This window comes from Talpa occidentalis, unplaced genomic scaffold (assembly GCF_014898055.3).
Source record: "Talpa occidentalis isolate TD23 unplaced genomic scaffold, MPIMG_talOcc4v2.1, whole genome shotgun sequence".
NCBI classification, from domain to species: Eukaryota; Metazoa; Chordata; class Mammalia; order Eulipotyphla; family Talpidae; genus Talpa; species Talpa occidentalis.
Window position 1 is genome coordinate 154,706,081 of NW_026555331.1, and position 20,304 is coordinate 154,726,384.

The 20,304-nt window shown below is 57.2% G+C and overlaps 1 protein-coding gene across 1 annotated transcript in view; it reads left to right on the plus strand.

Annotated features, from left to right (window-relative positions):
- The first annotated feature begins 312 nt into the window (after nt 1–312).
- RBM33 (RNA binding motif protein 33) overlaps nt 313–20,304 on the plus strand; it is a 75,170-nt gene continuing 55,178 nt past the window's right edge. The window contains exons 1-4 of the mRNA XM_054692783.1: nt 313–367; nt 10,264–10,342; nt 13,752–13,800; nt 18,837–18,913. Of these exons, the coding sequence (XP_054548758.1) occupies nt 325–367; nt 10,264–10,342; nt 13,752–13,800; nt 18,837–18,913 (248 nt within the window). The 5' untranslated portion in view covers nt 313–324. The remainder of the gene's footprint in view (nt 368–10,263; nt 10,343–13,751; nt 13,801–18,836; nt 18,914–20,304) is intronic.

Sequence of the window (20,304 nt, forward strand, 5' to 3'; positions counted from 1 at the left end):
GCCCCGGCCTCCGCCCGCGGCCGCGGCGCCGCGCCCCTAGCCGCGGCCGCCCCCCTCAGCCGCCGCCGCCGCCTCCCGGCCGCCATCATCCCGGCGTGCACCGCGGCGGCGGCCGGGCCGGCGGCCATGTTGCGCTAGTTGGTTGTTTTCTCGCTGCGGCGGAGCAGGGCCGCTGCGGCCCGCCGAGCGCCCGGCTCGCCTCGCCCGCCCGCCCCGGCCCGCCGGCCCCGGCCCCCGGCCCGCCCGCCGCCGCGCGCCCCGCAGCCCGGCGGCCCAGCAGCAGGCTCGGCGGGGCGAGGCGCGAGGCCGGGCCCCGCGCGCACCATGGCGGCCGCCCTGGGAACGGGCGCAGGAGCCGGCGCCGGAGGTAGGTGGGCGCGCGGGCCGGGCGCGGGGGGCCGGGGCCGGGCTGACGGGGCTCAGCCGCGCGCCGCCGCGCTCGTTGGCGGGCGGGGCGCAGGGAACGCCCCGGGGTCGGCTCCGCGGAGGCGCCGGGGGTCGGGGCCGGCTCCGCTCGGGGGGGGTTCTCGCGGCCGCGAGCGCAGGCGGCCGGGGCGCGGGGGGGTCGCCGCGGCGCGGCCTCGCGTGCCGGCTCGGGCCGCTGTTTCTAGGTGCACCGTGACCGCGGGCGTCTGGAAGCGCCGCGGAAGGCCCCGGCGGGCGCGGGGTGGGCAGCCGCCGCCTCGGGGACGCCCCGCGGAGCGCGGCCCGCCCGGGCCTGCCAGGGCTGTCGGCCGGCGACCCCGGCCCTGCGGGCCCCGCGGCCGGGCTTGGTGGGCGCCGGGCCTTCTCGCGGGCTTCTTGGGGGCCTTCTGGGGCCCGCGCGCGCTCGTGGGGTTCGCGCCGCGGAGCGCGGGACTCGGGCGCCGTCGCTCTGGCCGCCGTGGCCGCGCCGCGCGCCGGGTGCTCTTCCCGGCCGTGTCTGCGGGAGCGGGGCCGCCCGAGTGTCCTGGCGCGCAGGCCCGTGGCCGCGTCGGGCGAGGGGCGCAAAGTTTGAGTCGCTGTCGGCGGGCGGGGCGGGCCCGTCGGGGAGGTCGTGCGCCCCCCGCGCCTTCCCGCCGGGCTTGGGCGGAGCCGAGCCTCCCCGCCCGGCCTGCGGCGCTGGGACCTCGGCGCCCCCGAGGACCCCCCGCCGCCCCCGGCCAGTGCTCCGCCTCCGGCCGGCGGCGAGGCCCCCGCGGGGCCTTCGGTCCGGAGAGCCTCTGCCGGCGCCGCCCCTTTGTTTCGGCGCGTGCTCGGGTCCCGGCGGCGGGGGGCCTCCGCGGCTGTTCGCCCTCCTCCCGGCGGGCCGGGGAGCCGCCCCCCGCCCGAGCCCGCGCTGCGCCCCGGGCTGTGCGGGGCGCGGGGCCGGCGAGCGAGCTGGGGCGGGACGGTTCTCTCTCCCCGCGCCCTTCTCCGGCACGCGCGGCCGTGCAGCCGCCGCGAGGTGGGCGTCCGTGGCTCCGCGGGGGCGGGGGGCCTGCGCCCCCCTGCACCCAGAGGAGCGGGCCCGGGGCGGCCTGTGCCTGCGCCCGGGGAGGCCGCGCCTGCGTAGCCGCGGCCGGCGTGCGCGTTCCCGGGGCGGCTGCGGTGGGCGCGGGCCGGGCGCGGGCGCGCGCTCGGAGCTGGGACCCCGCGTGCCCCCGCGTCCCCCCGCGTCCCCTGCGCGGGCCTTGTGGGGCCGCCCCAGCCGCCCCGGCCTGCGCGCCCCAGACTAACTTCGTCCGCCTTGCGCCCCGGTGGTGTCGTGTATGTTTTTCTGATCGCACTGAAGTTGAGCGCTGTTTCTTTTTTCCCTGTGAAATGCTTGTTGCTATCGTGACTGTCTTAACCGGGTCGTAGGTCTGTTGTCATTTTAAAGAATTATTCGTGTTTTCCGCTGGGTCTACTCACCTTTCGCGTTTCGTTGTACTTGCCCTGTAAGCTTGTTTTAACTTTTCACTGCAGGTGATTGGGCCCCCCTTGCCAGGGTTCCTCTGTGCTCTGAACATTCTGTGCTTCTGTCCTTTTTTCCTTAGCTTTTCTTCCATATGGGACTTTATACGTCTGTGGAGTGAATTTCTCCTAGTAGGATGAACTGAATTCTTGGTCTTTAAATATGTAAATTTCTCGTCCATAGTTTCAAAAAATTGTTGCTACATTGTGTGTGTATGTACAGATACAGAACTCTGATGGCGTATTCTTTCAGAAATCTCTTCATTATCTGTGCATTTAAAAATGGACTTAAGAATTTCAGGCTCTTTTAAAAATTATGGACTTTTTACTGGAATTGCATTGAATTTATTAACATAGTCTTGAATGGTTGATATTTTTACAGTGTGAGTTCTTTCATCCAGCAGCAAGAGTGTCTCTTTGTCAAGTTCTTTTTTGCCTGTCAGTCTTCTGCCAGTTTCCTCCCAGTCCCACGGCCTGATACATAGTGAGCAAGATTCCCTCCTGGCTCCTGTGGAACTCACACCTGGCTTTCTCTCCCGCTTGTGCTTGTCTTAGTCATAGATACTTTATATTTGTTGTCGTTGTGGATGATACAGGGGCTTTTTTAATCCTAGTGCAGTAACTGTTACTGATTTTCTATAGGGTTTTTTTTTTTTTTTTTTTTTGGTTGAATGATACACAACTGACTTACTGGAATTTAACAGTTTGGTCCTTTAGGTTTTTCTAGTTTGAAACTCCTACCTCAACCTTTTCTACTCTAATATTTGTATCTTTAATTTCTTTTTCTTGCACTTCTTTGGAAGTTTTCATTGCCAGCTCCTGCGGTATACTGTTGGTTAGTGTGGGTGAGTCCTTTGGGTGCTGGGTGTCTGTTTCTCGTCTTGTTCTGAGTTTAACGAGGGTTCTTTTAATGTCTTGCCATTGAGTGATGTTTGTTGTAGGTGTCAGATAGTTATTGCTTAGCTAAGAAACTTTACTTTTTGAATTGGATTAACTTTAGCAAATGCATTTTCTGCATCTGCTGAGATGAATGACATGAGGGTTCTTCTTTTTTCAGTAATACTTTATACCAGTAGATTTCCAGTGCTGAACCAGCTGTGCGTTCTTGGGCTCACGACCACCTTGTATTGCATGTTTTGTTTTTTTTACTATATAGTTAACATGTTTAATACGTTGGACGTGTGATTACAAGAACGGTTGTCTTACGGCTTTTTCCTCTGTGTTCCATCTCGGTTTTTACAAGCTAGGCTGACTTCTTAGAATGAATTGTGGAAGTTCTGGGGCCAGCTTGTAGATCTCTTATTCAGTGTTGGAGGAACTCTGACTGCAAAGCCTTTGGGGGTCTATTCACATCTATAAGTTATTTTTCAATTTTTCTGTCATTTAGTTCTGTTAAATCTATGGTCAATTTTGATAATTATTCTTTGTTTATATATTCAAATTATTTGACTGAATTACTACTCTTTCCAAAGAATGGGTGTGTTGAAGGTACATTTTCTGAGACCCACCATGTTTGAAAAAATCCTTTATTTTCATACTGGATTGATGATTTAGCTGGGTCTACAGTTCTAGGTTTGAATTGATTTTTATTCGGTTTTTCATGGGGTGGTTTTCCTGGCTTTTTTGAGAGCAGATGTAACTGACAATTTACATGATTGCACTTTCAAAATGTTGTCAAGTGAGTCAGCTAGAAAAGGGGAGGGGGCGTGCAGACCTTGGGCTTCCCGCCACCGGAGGTCCTTGGGTAACCTTGTGTCAGTGAAACCTTTGCTTCATTTTCGTTACATTGATGAGAAGGAAAGATCTTGGCCACTGGCAGATGTTGAAGGCGAAGACATTAATTGTTGAAGGTGCTGATTTCCTGAAACACTTATTTTACTTTCTGGGCTCAAGGAGAACCTATTGAGGACCTTGAGTGAGGGCTTCCTCTGCCTGCGAGAGGCGGTCTCGGTCTCCGGACCGAATGGTCTTCCTGCCTGCCCGGTGCATCTTACAAGGGAGCTAGAGGGCAGGTCACCGCAGTCGCGTCCTCAGGGGCCCAGGCGCACTGCTTGCTCTTGGTAGGCCCGAGTGTAAGTTGCCTTTCTTGCTGGATAACTGCTTTGTCGGGAAGCTGGAGGATGGGTCAGTGAGAAAGTGGGTGTCAGCAGGCTCTCTGTGGGCTAGGGTGCCTGGAATGGGTTCGGTCTGCAGAGCGGAATCTGCGCGATTCCCCCCGTGTGGGAGGGTTTCAGGAGTTGGAGCTCACCTGGCCCTTGTGAGGCTGGAGGTGCTGCCCTCAGGAATAACCCAGACTCCGGCTGTCAGCCAGCTGTCAGGAGTGTGCCTGGAAGCCTCTGTGCCTCTGAGAGCTCTGGGGAAGTGCCCGTGTAGCCCTGGAGGTGCTGGCTCTGATGGAACTCAGGAGGCCACTGGGACTGTCACACTGGTCCCGGCGCAGAAAAGCCCTCTTGCCGCGCATGGTGTCCAGAGCTCACTGCTCACGCCCAGCATCCTTCTGCCTGCTTGTGTCTCCTGCCTCTGCACGTAGTCGTGCTGGTGATTGTCACGCACCCTCCTGTCCGGGAGCACCTGTCTCTGCAGTCAAGCGCAGGCCCGCCCGGGGAGGAGGGTGCTGCACCTTGCCCCACAGCTGGTCTGCATGGCGGCGGGGCCCCCAGCAACTCACTCCCTTTCTTTGACCTTTTTCCTCTGAATGTCACCAATTTTGCAGTTGATCTTCTGCAGTGCGGTGGTTTCACTTTTTAAAAAGAGGGTCTGGGTTCTTGGGGAAAGAATGTCACGGGAACATCCAGTTGACTGAGTGGAGACCGTTTTGTCCTCTTCCTTACTGCCCAGGAAGGGGGGGGGGTCAGGGTCTTGCTGTCACAGCTTCCCCACGGGGAGGCGTTGCCCTGTCTTTGATTTCCCAAAACAGGAAGAGGAAATTCAGTTGGGAAACACGCACATGACCGATGTGCATTATACAGAGTTCACTTTAGGCGCCCGTATGTCTTGTTTTTAATTTTTACTTACATTTTTAGGGTTACATGTTTGCTCCTCCATATGTGCACGAGTCCCACTCGCTGGCCACCCAAACCATCCTTGCCATGCCCATCTGCCTCCCTCCAGGGGAGAGAGATTTTTAAAACAGCAACTGTTTTTTTCAAGGAGCATGACTTAGGGGCCCTTCCTGAGAGCTTGGCCTGGGTGTTGAGAATGTGATAGGTCTGCGGAGTTCTCGACAGGCCCCGGTTCTTTTTTCTAGTCGCCCGTTTAAATAAAGCACCTGGATTTCCTCATCCGTGAGTTGCGGGGTTTTGAGAGGGTGATTGAGAGCGTGCGCGTACCGTACGTGACAGTGGTGTTGCAGCAAAAGATGGCTGGGGACTTTGGACGAGAGCAAACATTGGCAGGCTGTCTGTAAAGAGCACATCGTAAATATTTTCGGTTTTGCAGACCATAGGACTCTGGTGCAACGCCCGAGCTTTGCCCTTGGGCCTGAAAGCAGCTGTGGGCGGTAAGTGACTGACTCGGCGTGGGGTGCTCTGCGAAAGCTTGTTTACATGAGAAGGTCAGCTTTGGCCCAAAAACCCTTCTGGCGGCAGACCCTTCTTGGCCTGCGGGCCGTGCTCGCCGACCCTAGAACCGGACCAGTGCTAGAACCCTGTTCCAAGCTAATCTCGGAAGCTTCTCGCCCTAGTCCCAGGCTCCCGGGAAAGAGAAGGTGGTGAGAGTGCGGGGTCGGGCAGCGGTGTGGCCGCAGAGATCTGATCGTTGCGTCCTCGGAAGTTGTGAAGCGTGCAGGGGGCGGCTCCCTTGTGAACACGGGAGGCGTCTCCAGGGGAGGACAGTGACCGCCGGTCTGGGTCGGGCTTGCGGGCTTCAGGGATGCTCTTGCGATGATCCGACGCCGCGGCGCACACGCTCGCCTCGGCCTGTGAGGGCCTTTGCTCCCCAACTCTCGTCCCGCTTTGCTTCTCCCTCACCTCTGAGCGGTCTCTTCAGCACGCGGCGCCCTCCGTCTGCTCCCCGCTGGAGGCAAGCGCCTGTGCCCAGAAACGGTCCCGGCGCCGACTCCTACGCCGGGCCGAGACCAGGCTCTTCGTCCCTCTATGTCTCGCTGGCCTTTTATGTCCCGGGAGGGGACTCCTAAGCTGGAAGGGGCGACGAGACAGGCCCGGGAGCCTTGCGGCAGGAATCCGCGTTGAACATGCTGCGGCGTTTTCTCCTCAGTTCTGTTCAGGGAAGGCAGACAGCGGTGAGGCCCCCGCTGTGCTGCGCCCGGCAGCGGGGCTGTCCTCTGCAGCCTGCTCCCGCCCGCGGCCCGGGAGACTGCGCGCCTGTGCTCCGGGCAGAGCGGGCCAGCGCGCGCGTCGAGTGGTGGCTCCGGCGGGGCTGTCGCGGCGAGGCGCGTCGCTTTGGAGAAGACACGGCGAGGCAAACGCGTGCCTTCTCCCGCCGGACGCGCCCGCCCGGGGTGGCCGCCACCGCTTGGGGAGCGCGCGTCCCTCCGCTCCTGTCCGCAGGGTCTGGGGGTGTCGTCCCAGCCTGGTCAGAAGTGAAGGGTGGCTCGCAGTTTATTTGTAAACCGTTCATGCAGTAAAAAAAAACTTCGGGGAACAATGGCCACTGGCAGTCCCTGCGGCAGTTCTGTGACGTGGCGGCGGCGGGCCCGTCCCGCGTCACCCAGGCGCCGCCTCGCTGCCCCTGCCCTTTATTTTGAGGGCGAGCGTATCACACCGCGTTGCTCTTTAGACCTGCCTCTCCGTGTCTCTGGGGTACAGGCTCGTGAACACTCGTCAGGGCTTAGGTCACCTGGAAAGGGCCGTTTCTTCACGTCGGGTATTCAGTCAGTGCTCGCGTTTCCGTCAGGCTTAAGTCCGGAAAGTTTAAACATACACTTTATGTGAATTAGTTGGGGGTGTATTTAACTTTTTAACAAGACTGCGCTCTTCCTGGCGGTAACACTTGACATTGCTGTTTTCGGTGAAGGGAGAACGGGCCGCGCCGCAGCCCTGGGACGCTCAGCCGCCGCCTGCACGCCGGGCGCCGCGGGGGCTGCGCTGCGGTCGCTGCGGTTTTCCTTTGCCCGTCCCTCAGCCGCGTGATGGTGAGACTCTTCCTACCTCTCCGTGTCCCGTTCCTGGGTGAAGTCTTTCTTTCACGGAAAATTTTGCCCTTTAAAAAGTGAAGTTGAGTTTTGAGAATTCTTTGTATTTTGCGCATCCGTCCCTTTGTTAGGGGTAGCCTTCGCAGAGACTTCCTCCTGCGCGGGTGTGTCCATGGCCTGAAGGGTGACTGGGAGAGCGTCCGGGTTAGATTTTGTGCAGTGCAGATCGTTGGTTTGCTCTTCTCTTGCTGATGCGCTCTCACCGCCGTGCCTGGCGTCCTCGCCGGCCCCCCGAGCCCAGAAGGATTTTCCTCTGTGCTTTCCAAGGTCTGGATCCGGGCTCACTGCTTTCTCCCCTTCTCCGCGGCAGGGTCGAGGTGTTCCGGCGTCTGCACACACACGACATGGGGGCGAGGGCGTGCCCGCTGCCCAGGCCCTCTGCCCGTCCTCCCGAGCACGGCTGCGCTCGCTCTCCTCGGCGCTCCGCGTGGCAGGGTCCTGTTCCCAGGGTCTGCGGCGAGGGCTGGACTCGGCCGGGCTCGCGGTGACGCTGGGTGCGCTGGGCAAAGCTGCCGAGTCGGCACTCAGCAGACCCTCTGCTCGGCGCGCGCTCTCCTCCGTGGCTCGTCCTTCACGCGCCAGTGTCTCGTCCTTGCCACCCTTCCCGGCAGCTCCTGGTCGTCGCGCCCCCTTCAGAGGCTTGTCTTTCACTCCGCTTCCTCTTGCTCCTCAGTGCGCGTGGAGGAACTCTTGAGTTTTGTCTGCTGAGCTTATGCATCGCAGCCCTGCTTATTTCCTTGTTTCTCTTGTTCTCATAAATAGCAAAACGATTCTCTCGCTCCCTCCTTTTCCGTCTGAATTCCTGTCACTTCTTTTCCTTGACGGCCTGCGCTGGCAGAGCTGGAGCGCAGTGCCGAAGAGAAGGGCTGGAGGGGCTTCCCGGCCCTGGGTGGACATGTCGGGTCTTGGTCTTGCCCAGTAAGCGTGGTGTTTGCCGCGGGTTTCCGGTCCATGCCCTTTCATTGGGACAAGGGCGTGTCCTTCGGTTTTTGTTGATGGGATTTTTGTAAGCAGTGGGTATTGCTCTTTGGCTAATTTATTTCTACTTCGAATGAGATGATCATTGTCTGTTTTTTGTTTGTTAGCGTGCTGTGTATTACAGTGCTTTTTCAAAAAGCGTGGGTTTTTGAATCTTGGATGAATCCTTCATTTCTGAGGTAAACTCCACATGGTCATGATGTATCTTATCCTTTTACTGTGTTGCTGAACTGTATGTGCTGGTTCTTCAAAAATGATTTTTGCTTGTATTGGGACAGTGTTGTCGTTTTTTTTTTAGACTGTCTGGTTTATACTGACCTCATTGGATGAGCTCAGAAGTGTTTTTCTCATCTGGTTCTTTTTTTCCTGTATTGATCTTTATTTGCATACTTTGCTGTCCTTTTGGTTTAAGTTGCATTTTCCCTGTTTCCGCACAAGTTAAAGTAAGGGGGTTGATTTGAGGGCATCTTTATTAGTGAAGGCGTTTACAGCCATCCGTTTCGCTCCAAGTACTGCATTAGCTGCATCCCACAAACTTTGGTACATTGAGTGTTTATGTTCATTTACCTCAAAGTATTTCCTTATTTCTCTAGTAGTTTCGTTGGCCTGATGATTGTGTATGGTTAAATTTTCACATATCTGAATTGTCCACTTTTTTCCTATCAGTCGCTTTACTGATATGCTTTTAATCAGCTTAATATGCTTTGTATGATTTTGCCCTTTTAAAATTCAGGGAGGCCTGTCTTCTGACCAGAGCGCGTGTGCTGGACAATGCCCCGTGTGCACCTGGGAAGGTGCCTTTTGTAGTTGTGTGGCTGGATGTCTTGGCATTTGTCTTGTAGCCGGACATCCGGTGTCAGCTCATCTTAACTTGATGCCATGTGCGCAGACCCTGTTTCTAGAAGGTCACGGTCACGGGTGGCATGGTAGTGGGGAGACAGGACTTCAGTGTGTGGTTTTGGGGCGCACACTTCAGTTAAACTACATTGGGTCACTTAGCAACCAATTCTTGTACTGTTTATCTGTGAATGTATGTATTTCGCCACACTTCTTCACGGTTCTCCTGCGTGCAGAGTGCTCTCTTTGAGCGTGGACGTGCTCCTGCCCGCCGTGGCTCATGAGAATCAGCTGTCGCTGAAATTCGGGCTCCTTTACCGACTGGTTTCTGAGGTTGGTGTTTGAGGTCTGTTCTGACCCAAGGGGGCCCCCGCCCCCCGTTGGCCCCTTTCTCCAGGGACCCGTCATTCTTCTCCGCGCTGCCCCTCCCAGGCCTTCCGGCCGTGGAGCTCATCTCGCCCGCTCGGCCTCGGTGCCGGGGAGCCTGGCGCACGCTGCGGTTCTGGGGCGACGTTGCCCTCGTGTCGGGACGCGGTCGGGGACGGGGTGACGCGGGCCCGCGGGGACGCCCGTCCTCGAGGAGCCGAGCGTCTGAGCAGGGAGGCGCAGTCGTCCCGCAGCTCAGCTGGGCGTGGCGACGCCCCTGTACGCCGCAGGGCAGCTGCGAGCTGGGCCCCCGAGAGCCTCGTCCTTCAGGTGGGGCCTGGGTGGGAGGGGAGCGCGCCCGCAGGGAGGGGGGGCAGGCAAGAGACACCGCGTCTGTTCCAGGGCTCGTCTGCTGCGGAGCAGATGCGTCCTGCGCGGGACAGCAGGCCTGTGTCCCGTCCCCCCCCGCCGCTCGTGGCTCCTGCCCCGTGGCTCCTGCCTGCCCGGGCGCTGGGACGCCTGGGAGGGCCTCGCCTCTGAGGGTGCCCCTGCTTCCTCCTTTATGTGACTCCCGGGAGGGTCGGCATCGGGTCGCGCGTTCTGTTTGTGCCGTTCTCCACGGGCTCTCCGCCGCCCCGAAATGGGGACTGTTTTCCCTTGTAGTTTTGGGAAAACCCGAAGAGTCCGGAGAGTAGTGCAAGTCCAGCTAATCAGCCGTCTTTCCCTTCGGCCGGGCAAGCAGTGTTTACTTAGCGCCGCTGTTCTATGAAGAGAATGATTTTGCTAAAATTTGTGACACAACTCTCGTTGGTGACTCCTCATCCCGTGCCGTGGTCGGCAGACTGGCTTTCTCCGGGCCGCTTTCTGTGGAAGCGTTTCTATTATTTAAACACTTAAAGCACCCAGAGCAGCTGCGCGCGCGGCTTCTGTGGTAAGATGCCCGGCCTGGGCTCCTTGGCGCCGCGGGTTGTTTCGGGGCTGCGTGTCTGACCGACCTTCCTGGCTTCTCCCTCCAGATGACGACTTTGACCAGTTTGACAAGCCCGGAGCGGAGCGGTCGTGGCGAAGGAGAGCTGCCGACGAGGACTGGGACAGGTACGGTGCGCCGGCCGCTCGGCTCCCCGCTCGCGGCTCTGCGCAGACCTCGGGGACCGCTGCCGGCTCGTCCCTGCCTGGCTGAAGCGAGGGGCGGGTTTCAGGCTGTGGGCACCGCAGCCGGCCAACTGCCCTGCGCAGGCCTGGCTCTGCGTGTCCTTGCTGCGTCCTCCTGCGGTGAAGGGGCCGCGTGGTCCCAGAGCCAGGGCTGGAGTAAGGGGACGTCGGTGCCCCATCTGCGCCTCATCCTGCCACGTTCCCATGTTTGCTGCTGTACCCTGTGGCGTGGCGCGGCGCCTCCTGCGGTCTGAGCCCGCGTCTTTCTGGTTAGTGTTGAAGGGGAGACCTGTGTGGGAACACACATGCGTGGAAGGTGAACAAAATCCACGGTTAGGAGCGATGGTGAGTGAGGGCGTTCCTCCTGGAGAGGAGCTCTGGAGGTTCGTGGGGGGCCCTGGGGGGGGCATCCTTTCATATTTCTTACCATTTTAAACACTGGAAAACGCAAGGCTTAGCCTGCAGTTGCCGTCAGGGAGCCCGTCATGACGCAAGCTGAGCTGAGTGAAGAGCCATGGTGACCCCACGGTGACCAGAGCTCCCGGTTCCTGCTGGAAGCCGTGCTGTCCCGGGGATCCCCGGGGTGATCTTCTTTGAGGCCTCCCAGTCATTTCTGTCCGGGTCCGGGCCGCGGCAGAGCAGCCCGCTCACTTGGGTGGGCGAGTCAGGGCTCGGTGTGCGCACGCCTCCCGCTGACGTTTGCCGGGGCATGATTCTTGGGCCGTCAGCCAGCGCGACGCCTTCCGCAGCGACGCCGTCCTGCCGGGAGTGTCGGTGACGCGTTGTTTCTGAAGTCCCGGGTTGGGGGCTGCTTAGACACGCGGGGTTTCCGCTCACCGGCCAGTCGTCTGTGCCTGTTTTTCTCGTGGGTTGTGTGTCCTTTCTTGACCGGAGGGATGCGTTACGCTTTCTGGAAGGCACTTCGGTGCGTGGAGAGGTCTCTGCCCAGTCTGTGACGTGTATTTCCTTAAATAGATTTTATGAGCCTCCAATTTGCGATCTTTTTCTGTTGATTTTTGTGTGTATTTTAATTAAATTATAAGAAAGTCTTTGGAAATCGTGTCAGCCTCCCTGCACGTGTGGCCATGTGAGCGGGGCTGCCTGACGTCATTGGCCCTGCCAGGATGAAGTTGGGGTTCGTGAAGGCGCTTTCTTACTCCCCCTGGCAAAGGTCGGTTGTCCCGAGGAGGCCTCTGTGCAGGCTCCTCAGTCGCCCTCGCCTTCAGTGTGTGATCGGGCGACCCTCCGCGCGGTGTCTCCTCGGCGCTTGTGGGGCACGGCGATGCCCATTGCAGTGCTGGCTGGAGGGGGCGACACTGAGAGCGGAGTAGAGTGCAGCAGAGCGGCGGGCGCCCTGGAGAGCGTGCGGTCGTCGCTTAGCCAGCACCTGGGTCCGGGAGGTGTGCGTGGGGGTGTGCGCGGGGCCCTCCTCCACAGCCTGAGCCCTTCTTCACCTCCCGCCCAGGCTGCCGCTGCTGCCTGGGAGCCTCGCTGCGTGCCCTTTCAAAGAAGTCGGTTCTGGCTGCTCAGTTCCTCAGCGCGCTGCTGCTGACGGCCGGCGATGGTCTCTGAGAGGCCGGCCCTGGGGCGCGAGTCCGCTGACGGCACCCGGGAGGCGGTGCAGGCCTGGGCGGAGTGGGCAGCCGCGGCACGCGGAAATCAGGCTGCCTCTGCTCTGGCTGGGGGCCGGGCTGGTTGGTGAACATCTCGGTGCCTCCGTTTCACACTGAAAATGGGGTGACGTCAAGGTCCACCTGGTGACGTGGTCTTGTCGGCGGAGGAGCTAGTGAGTGGAGCGGCCTGGCGCCGCCCGCCGCCTGCTGAGGGTGCTCCGGAGTGCCCGGAGCTGTTGTCCCTTCGTGTGCTCTTGCGCCACCAGGGGAGGCCCTCTTGCTGTCTTTTAAAAATGCTTTTGTTTAGCAAAAGCGGGGGTAATCAGCAAAGGTTGATTTTATTTCCATATACTGTCTTGTCGGCAGAAGGCTTGAGTATTTTCTAGATTTGCTTGTGCAGTAATGAACCCCTATTCTTGGTGACACGGTCTGGAGCGGGGGATTGCCTATTTCTAGTCATCTTGGGTAGCGCCCCAGACGTGCTTGCTGTCTGCAGGGTGGCTCAGCAGCTCTGCTGCTTGCGGGGATATTGCACCCCAAGGTACGAGACTCCTGTCTAAAATGTGATCGGGTGTCGCGTGAGGTGGAAGTGCTGGAGGAGGCCGTGCTGCTCTGACCCGAGTGACGCCCGAGGCTGCTCCAGGGCTGCTGGGCTCTTGTCCTGCCCCTGTCGCGCTCTGTGACCATGGGCAGGCGAGTGACTCTTCCTCCTTGTTTCTCCACGGTGAGGGTGCAGGGTTCCTGGCCCCGAGCTTAAAAGAACAAAGGGGTGTTAAGCGCACAGGCTGAGTCGTTTGTTGTTTCTGGGTCTAAAAGGCATCGTGGGAAGGCGCATTCCCTTGCGTGCGCGCAGATGGTGCCTCGTGTAGCTGCACGCACTCCCGGCCATCCCAGCCCCGCGGAGGAACACGCTAGACAGAGACCTGGTTTTGGGTAAAATAGCTCAGACCCGGTAGCGCTCACGGCAGCCTGCCCAGACTCGGGCAGAGCAGCAGTCCTGGCGGGGTCTCGGCGCCCTTGGGTCTCTGACACGCATGCCTAGAGTCAGCGCCCGCGCTTCCTCCTCCTGGACGGTGATCTTTAAAGACGTCTGCTGCTAAAAGGTTGGTCTCCCTAGAATGATGCGGGGCTGGCCGTGTCTTCAGCTTCTTGATCTGCTGAGGGCTTCTGTCTTCTGTTGGACAGTCTCATCGCTGTCAGACATGAACACGCCGACAGGACTTTGCAGCTGGCCTGCGTGACTCCACGTCACTCAGCCTTCCCCTCAGGCCCTGTGATCGATATGTGCGTCCTCAGCAGCCTCGGTTTCCAGTTTTGCCCTCTGAAGAGTGTCAGATGGTCTCTCGTGGTTCTAATTTTTTAATTTCCCCAGTTAACTGTGAGGGGGCGTCTTTAGCGCCATCAGTGTGGGTCTCTGGAGGTGGAGCGCGAGGACACGCCTCCTCACAGCCGCCGCTTGGCCAGGTTGCTCGGTGGGTCAGAGAGACGGAGCTCACGCTGCAGCGAGGCAGGCCAGGTGTGGGGCTATTCGAGACCCCTCCTGCACTGGCCCTGGTGGTCCTTGGCCACTGATCGCCCCGTGCTATGTTTGAGCGTGCTTTCCGTGCTTCCAGAGGCAGAGGGAATTGGGCAGAGTTGCTGTGGAAGCATTGATCCCAGAGCCCTCAGCCAGTTTCACGGCCACCCACAGTCGAGAGTGATAGGAATGACCCAGTGACATATTTTTTTTTTCTCCCCAGTGAACTTGAAGATGACTTACTTGGAGAAGATTTGCTGTCTGGCAAAAAGGTAAGACATACAGGTGCCCCCAAACTCAACGGTAGCCCCTGCACCTTCCCCCGCCCCCCCCCCCCGCCCGTGTCCAAGGACTGGGCACCACCTACCCACGGGGTATGACCCGAAAAATGCAGTATAGATTAAAATGTTGTGACTTAAAGTGTATCTTAAATGCAAAGGAGCCACTGTCACTACCGTCCCTTAGAACGCGAGCAGCCCTCCCTTGAAGCAGTTGCCTTGGTTTCTCCCTGTCCCGGGCGCTTGCGAGCACAGGCGCGGAGTGAGCAGGATGGGGGCTGCCGCCGGCCTGCACGGCGCCTGCTGTGGGTGGGAACGCTTGGCAGCTGGGTTTGGGACTCATCTTTTGGGGGTGTTCAGAGATTAAAGATAAACGTAGTAGTAAGACACATAAGTAAGTATGAATTAGATCTAATTTAGGTTTTTCTAAACCTTCTTCGGTCAGGTAAAATCTTTGAAGCCGGCACCTCTGGTGTGTGCGTCTCTCAGGATGTTTTCAGTACAGTGAAAGTTGAGTTAAAAGTAGAAATAAAGAGCCAGGGGTTAAGGTGAAATACTAAATTTTATTTCCAGGGCCACCCTGGTGGCGCAAGGGGTTGAGGCACGGCCTGTGAGGCTGTCCGCAGCCTCTGCGGCACGAGTTCGAGCCCTGGCCAGGGAGCTACCCACATGGCGCAGCAGACCTCTCCTTCGCCCTGCTGCTCCCCTCAGCAGTGGATTTCGGTCAACTGCCTGTTCTGTTCTCTGCTCTGTCTCTGTTGGATCCTCTCACCTCCCCCCACCTCTGGCCTGTACCCCAGCTTTTGTGTGCGTAAATAAATCTTTAAAAAAAAAAGAGTATTTCAATATCAATTTTATTTTCAGTCTAACGATGGTGAATCAACTCTGTGTTGCTTGCTGTCAGCACCTTTATGTTCAAGCTTATCATTTTTTTTTTAAAGATTTATTTATGCTTACAAGAACTGGGGTACAGGCCAGAGGTGTGGGGGGTGAGAGTATTCACCAGAGACAGGTTGGAGAGCAGAACAGGCGGATCCACTGAAATAATACACTGCTGAGGGAGCAGCAGGGAGACAGGAGAGGTCTGCTGTGCCATGTGGGCAGCTCCCCGGCCAGGGGATCGATCTCATGCTGCAGTGTCTGCCGACTGCTTCATAACGCTGAGACTTAACCCCTGCATCCCCAGGGAGGCCCTCATCATATTTTTAAGCGATGGCATCACATGCGTGATTTTTCTGATTTTAGATTTTCCTGTTACTTATTTGTAATGTAATTGATGATCTCAAATACTAGTTTTATTCATTTCTTGTCACTTATCCCATCACATGGCTAGCATTTTCTCTAAGACATGAGTTCATCATAGGATCCTTTCGAAGCTACTTTTTTTGCTGTGTCCGGTTTCCTACTGCACCATTGGCCTGTTGGTGGCCTGGCTTCTGCCTGGCCCGCCCTTCCCTCCTTTGGACAGCTCTGTCAACGCCTATAGCTCCTAAGAATTCGTTTAATTCCTTGTAAGTTGCCATCTCTTGGCCTCCTGAAAGCCAGCGGGAGTGGGGGTGTAATGCATCCCTGTCGTTGGAAGTGGAGATCCAGGGTGGAGCCCCTCAACCTGTCTTCTCCTTGGGGTGCTGCGGGTGCGGTGTGATGCGGCTGTCAGGGCCAGGCCTTCCGGGTCCCGGCATGGGGGAGCGGTATCTTGTTTTCCTTGTAACGTAACGAATCAGCCTGCTTTTCCCGGAAGTGCTCTCACTATCCTTGGGAATCCACTGCCACTGAGTAGACACCTCTTCCCTTGCAACTATTTGAGGTGCTTTCTGAAGAATACCAGTTAGCGGTGCACATGTTTAAATGTTGTGAATATTTTTACATCAGGTGGGATTCCTCTCTCTTGACAAGCCCGGCGTATCCTGGATTGTCTTGTGCCTCCATCCAGGCGTTCCCCTGGCCCCCGCCCTCCCCGTGGTGTGCCTTCGCCTGCATCCGGGAGCTCTGGCAGGACCTGGGCAGCGAGGATGGAGCAGCGCGCGGGGTCCGGACGTGGTGCGGACGGCCCAGGAGTAGGGGCGTCGTCCTGCCGTTGGGGTTTTTTGGTATCTGTCGGTTTTTTTGTAGCCTGGCCCCCTTCCACGCTACAGTGAAATGGGGGTGCAGGCTGTCCACCCGATGTCCGCTTCCCAGGCCTCGTTGGTCCTAGACTTTTCGACAGGTTTGCTAAATTGGTTACATCGGAGCTGTGGGTGTTTGCTCCTCTCTTCCCTCCGACGTGCACACGTTCCTTGTGGGGCCCCAGGCGTTGGAGTATGTTAAGAGACAAGGAAAAAGTGTCGACACTTCGCTCAGTTTCCTTTCACTTGCCCCGCGTGTGTAAGTACAGCTTAGGTTTATGCACACGCCTGTCACGTTTTGTAATTTGGATTGTGCCACGGGCATATTCCCCTGTCATTAAATGCTGTTCTGAGATGCATGACGACCATGTCATGCTTCAGTGTCTGCGCTGCGGCACGCCTGGCCACGCCCTGGCCTGCCCCCACCTCACCGCTTGTACCTTTTAAAAAAACTTACGGGAAACCTTCCGCGAGCGCAGGGAGAGCACGGGAGAGCCCTGCACACGTGTCTGTCACGCTTCTGCACCCGCAGTTAAAGGCAGTCTTCAGCTTCCCTACCCCCCCCCCCCGGATTATTGGGCAATAAATCTCAGACGTGGTATTTTAATGTACCGATCTTATTTATGCTTTTGCTGCTGTTAGGAAAGTCCCGCCAAGAGGAATTTCTGGCCTCCGGCTATAAAGATGTTCAGGTTCTGGTTCCAGATTGCCAGAGTGCTTTCCACAAATCCTCGCTCGGTGCCTGACAGCCGTGTGCGAGCTTTGCACCCACCTCTCCGGTGCCTGTCATCTTTGGCATATTCCTGTGCGTAGGGGGGATAGAAGTGACGGACACCGGGCTGATGGTATTTGGTTTCTGGTAGGGCTCGCTGCGGCGCCACGCACAGAGGGCTGCTGCTCAGGGCCGTGGCGGGAGCCCCGAGGGCGGGGGGACCCTGTGCCTGCCTTTCTCCCACGGGAGCCCTGCTGGAAGCACCTCGTGGCACCCTGTCCGCACGGGGACCCCAGGTCCGTGGCGGAGACAGCCGCGGGCAGGCCCATCCGCATCAAGGAGGGAGGCCCAAGTTGGGGTCCCCCTTGTAAGGCTGACGTGAAAGTCGCCAACCAGCAAAGCAGTCAGTGCTGGGGAAGTTGGGTGAGCTGGGGCGCTGGCGTGTCGCTACTCCTTTAGCCTCTCCTTTTACCTGCTGCGGCGTCGGGCCCCGAAGAGCTGCTCCTCTAGTCCCCCGAGTATTCTTGGGGCAGACTGCCAGGGTTGGGGACTGTTGGGAGGGCCTCTTGTTCCCCCTACTTTTAAATCCCCCCGTGTCCCACGAGAGATCCCACATTCTTGGGGGGCCGGGAGATGCTGCTCCTGTTCGTCCCCCTTCTCCTGTCAGGGGTAGGCCTGGCTGCTTGGCAAGGGGGAGGAAGGGCCTCACTCACACTCAGGGCCCCGTTCCCTTCCTCTTGGGAGCGGTTTGCCCTCTCCCGAGCCGAGTCTTCCTCGCGGCTCCGGCCTTGGCTGAGAGATGGTGGCCCGCCTGTCTTCAGGTCGGAGTTGGGGATTGGGTTCACTTCAAGGACTGAGTCCTGGTCCCACCCCCTTGCCCTCTGCCAGCTTCTCCAGTCATGTCGGCGTTCTCACCACTGCCCCCCGGTCTGGTGCTCACAAGGTTCAGAACCCGCAGGGTGTGTTGACTCCCCAGAGATCAGAAGTGGCCCTCACAACAGATTTCTTTTTTTGTTTGGTGAATTAGTTATCATTTTACTGATTTTTGACATTTCAAAGTTTAACAAAAACTCTAGGAAGTCGTTTCTTACTGAATGAAATTTGACTTTCATTGTGTGGCTGATTTGTAAATATTCGCTGTGGAGTTACTGAATGAACTGGGCCGCTCGCCTTAGGCCTGCCTGGCTCCCCTCATGCAGAACAGGCCAGGTCTGCCCGCCGGGCTCCTGGGCCACGTGGTGGACATTCCTTTGGGTCTGTCAGGTTTTCCTGCAGCTCCACGCTTTCAAGTAAAGTGTGTGGGCTGCATTGCTTTATTTTTTCTTGCTGTAATGTCAGTGATTCGGTGGAGTCCCTTGGGACCGGTAAGAACGAACAAGATTGATGTTTCTCGGCTTACGTAATGAAGAGCATATAGACAGGTGCACTTCTTTCTTTCCTGTAAGTAGGACATCAAGTGGGTTTTTTCCTGCTTTTCCCTCCAGTAGAGTGAGTGTATGTGTTCATCTGCACACTCGTGTGTGACTGATTATCTGGGGGTGGGGGCAGGAGCGGTCATTTGCACATATCATGGACGACCTTTCAGCAGGGAGGAAGGTGTTACGTCCCTCCCCATGATGCGGGTGTATGTCTGACCCCCAGCCCGGCTGCGGGAACGTGGCTGGTGCCGAGACCGCCAGGCTGCTGCTGAGACCGCCAGGCTGCTGCAGGGCGGGGCTGGTCTGGGTCTTCACGCGTCGTCAGTGAGGGGCAAACCACAGCTTTTGCCTGGTCTCTTACATTTCAGCTGGTCATCCAGTGATCTGCAGTCCTTACTTCTAGAATTTTTGTTTGTTTCAAAAGTCTTTAGATTTTGAATACTAAACAGTATGAAATTTAGTCAGATCATAAGGACATCATAAAAAATTGTGCGACATCACCAAAGGACGCTTCTCTTTTTCCTTCTTTGTCAGAATTAGAATAAACGGGATCTTTATGTTTGCTGCTTCTAGCTTACAGACTCTGTGGCCCACTGGGTCCGGGGTAGTGTCTTGTGCCACGTGTAGGGTCTCCTGGTTGTCAGCTGCTTGCACTGACCTGTGGACACCTTCTGAGTGGCAGGTGTTTAATGGCCTAAGGTTAGAGACAATCCAGCCAACGTGATTTTGCACTTTTCTTAACAAGTCTTTTTTATGGGAGTGACGTGCATTAACTGGGCTTCTTATTTTAATTAGAACCAGTCGGATTTGTCTGATGAGGAGCTAAATGATGACCTTCTGCAGAGTGATAACGAAGACGAGGAGAATTTCAGGTACTTGGTATCATGCTCGTTAAAAACGCTTTTTATTTAAATTGCTCGGTCATCTGTAATCATCGTTACTGTGGGGTGTGATTGACAACGTAATGTACCTTTAACATAATTTCAGTAATGTAACTCTTTGTAGAAGGTATGTGCATGTTTCTATAAATAGGTCAGCTGGTTACAGTCATTGTTTGTCTTGCTCTGAATGACCCTGGTCATCCCACTGAGAGCAGGACATGAAAGCAGCTCAGGTGCGTGCTGTTCCTTACAAGAGCGCTGTCTGGTCTGGATGGAGGTGGGGCAGCCGCTGCAGACTCGTAATGCTCCCCGCTTCGGTTTGCTGTCGCTGCTCCTGCTCCGAGTCTGAGGCCGTCTGCATGCACATCTGCTGTTGGCGTGCCGTTTGGGGGATTCCTTTGGCCCGAGCTTTAGATTTGCTATACACAGTCGCTTTAGTGTCTGTGGGCTGGCACGCAGGCCCATAGAGTGGACAGCGTGTAAGCTGCAGTAACAGAGGCCTCGTGTCCCAGAGGCTGGGCGGTCCAAGGGCAGGGTGTGGGGTTGTGTTCTCGGGGCTTATCCGTGGTGAGCTGTGTCCTCGCATGCTGACAGGACTGCGGGGTTCTCCAGGAGCCCGCTGTAAGGTTCCATCCTCATGAGCAGCCTGATCTCCGCAATCCTGCCTTGGCTGCTAGGGTTCGGCATGCAGTGTGGGCAGGAGGGAAGCAGATCATTTAGTTCAGAAGAGCGGCAACCGCCTTCCTGTGGCGGCGGAGTATGCTCTGTTTCAGGATGCCCACAGTGGTAGCGCGCTCTGCAGGTGGGGTACGTTTTTTAGTTTTATGAGGAAACAGTGAAAACATAGTTGTCATTAAAAATGTGTCATTTATAATTGAGCTGTAGATTCATAACAGGTTTCCTAACATAAAGCGCTTCGCATGGCTGAAAATAGTCTTAAGTTTCTCGGTTCCATTATGCGACATCATTATTATATTTCAATCTTTCGGGTTGGCTGAGTGGCCTTTGTGTGGTGTTGGGGCTCCTGGATCCAGTTCCCTGAGGTAGCAGGTGCTGAGGCTTCGCCTCACCAGTAAGCGGTGCTTGGACCCCTGCGCGGGGTGTGCGGGTTCGGCTCATTCTCATACTGAGCCCAGAGACAGCGTCAGGTGCCACCGCTTTTAAGGGCTCCGTCTCCCAAGTCTGCCCTCCACCTCTGATCGGCCACGGGCCCGGTGCCAGCTTTGACTTCTGCCACCTGTTTGTCTATCAGGGGCCCCCTTGAGCCCCGGCTCAGATTTGAAGGGCCGTCACAAGCCCAGATTATATCATCTGTGCTTCTGACCCACGGGCTAAAATTTGTGAAGCCAGGGCACCCACTTCAGCTTGGATTAATTTGCTAG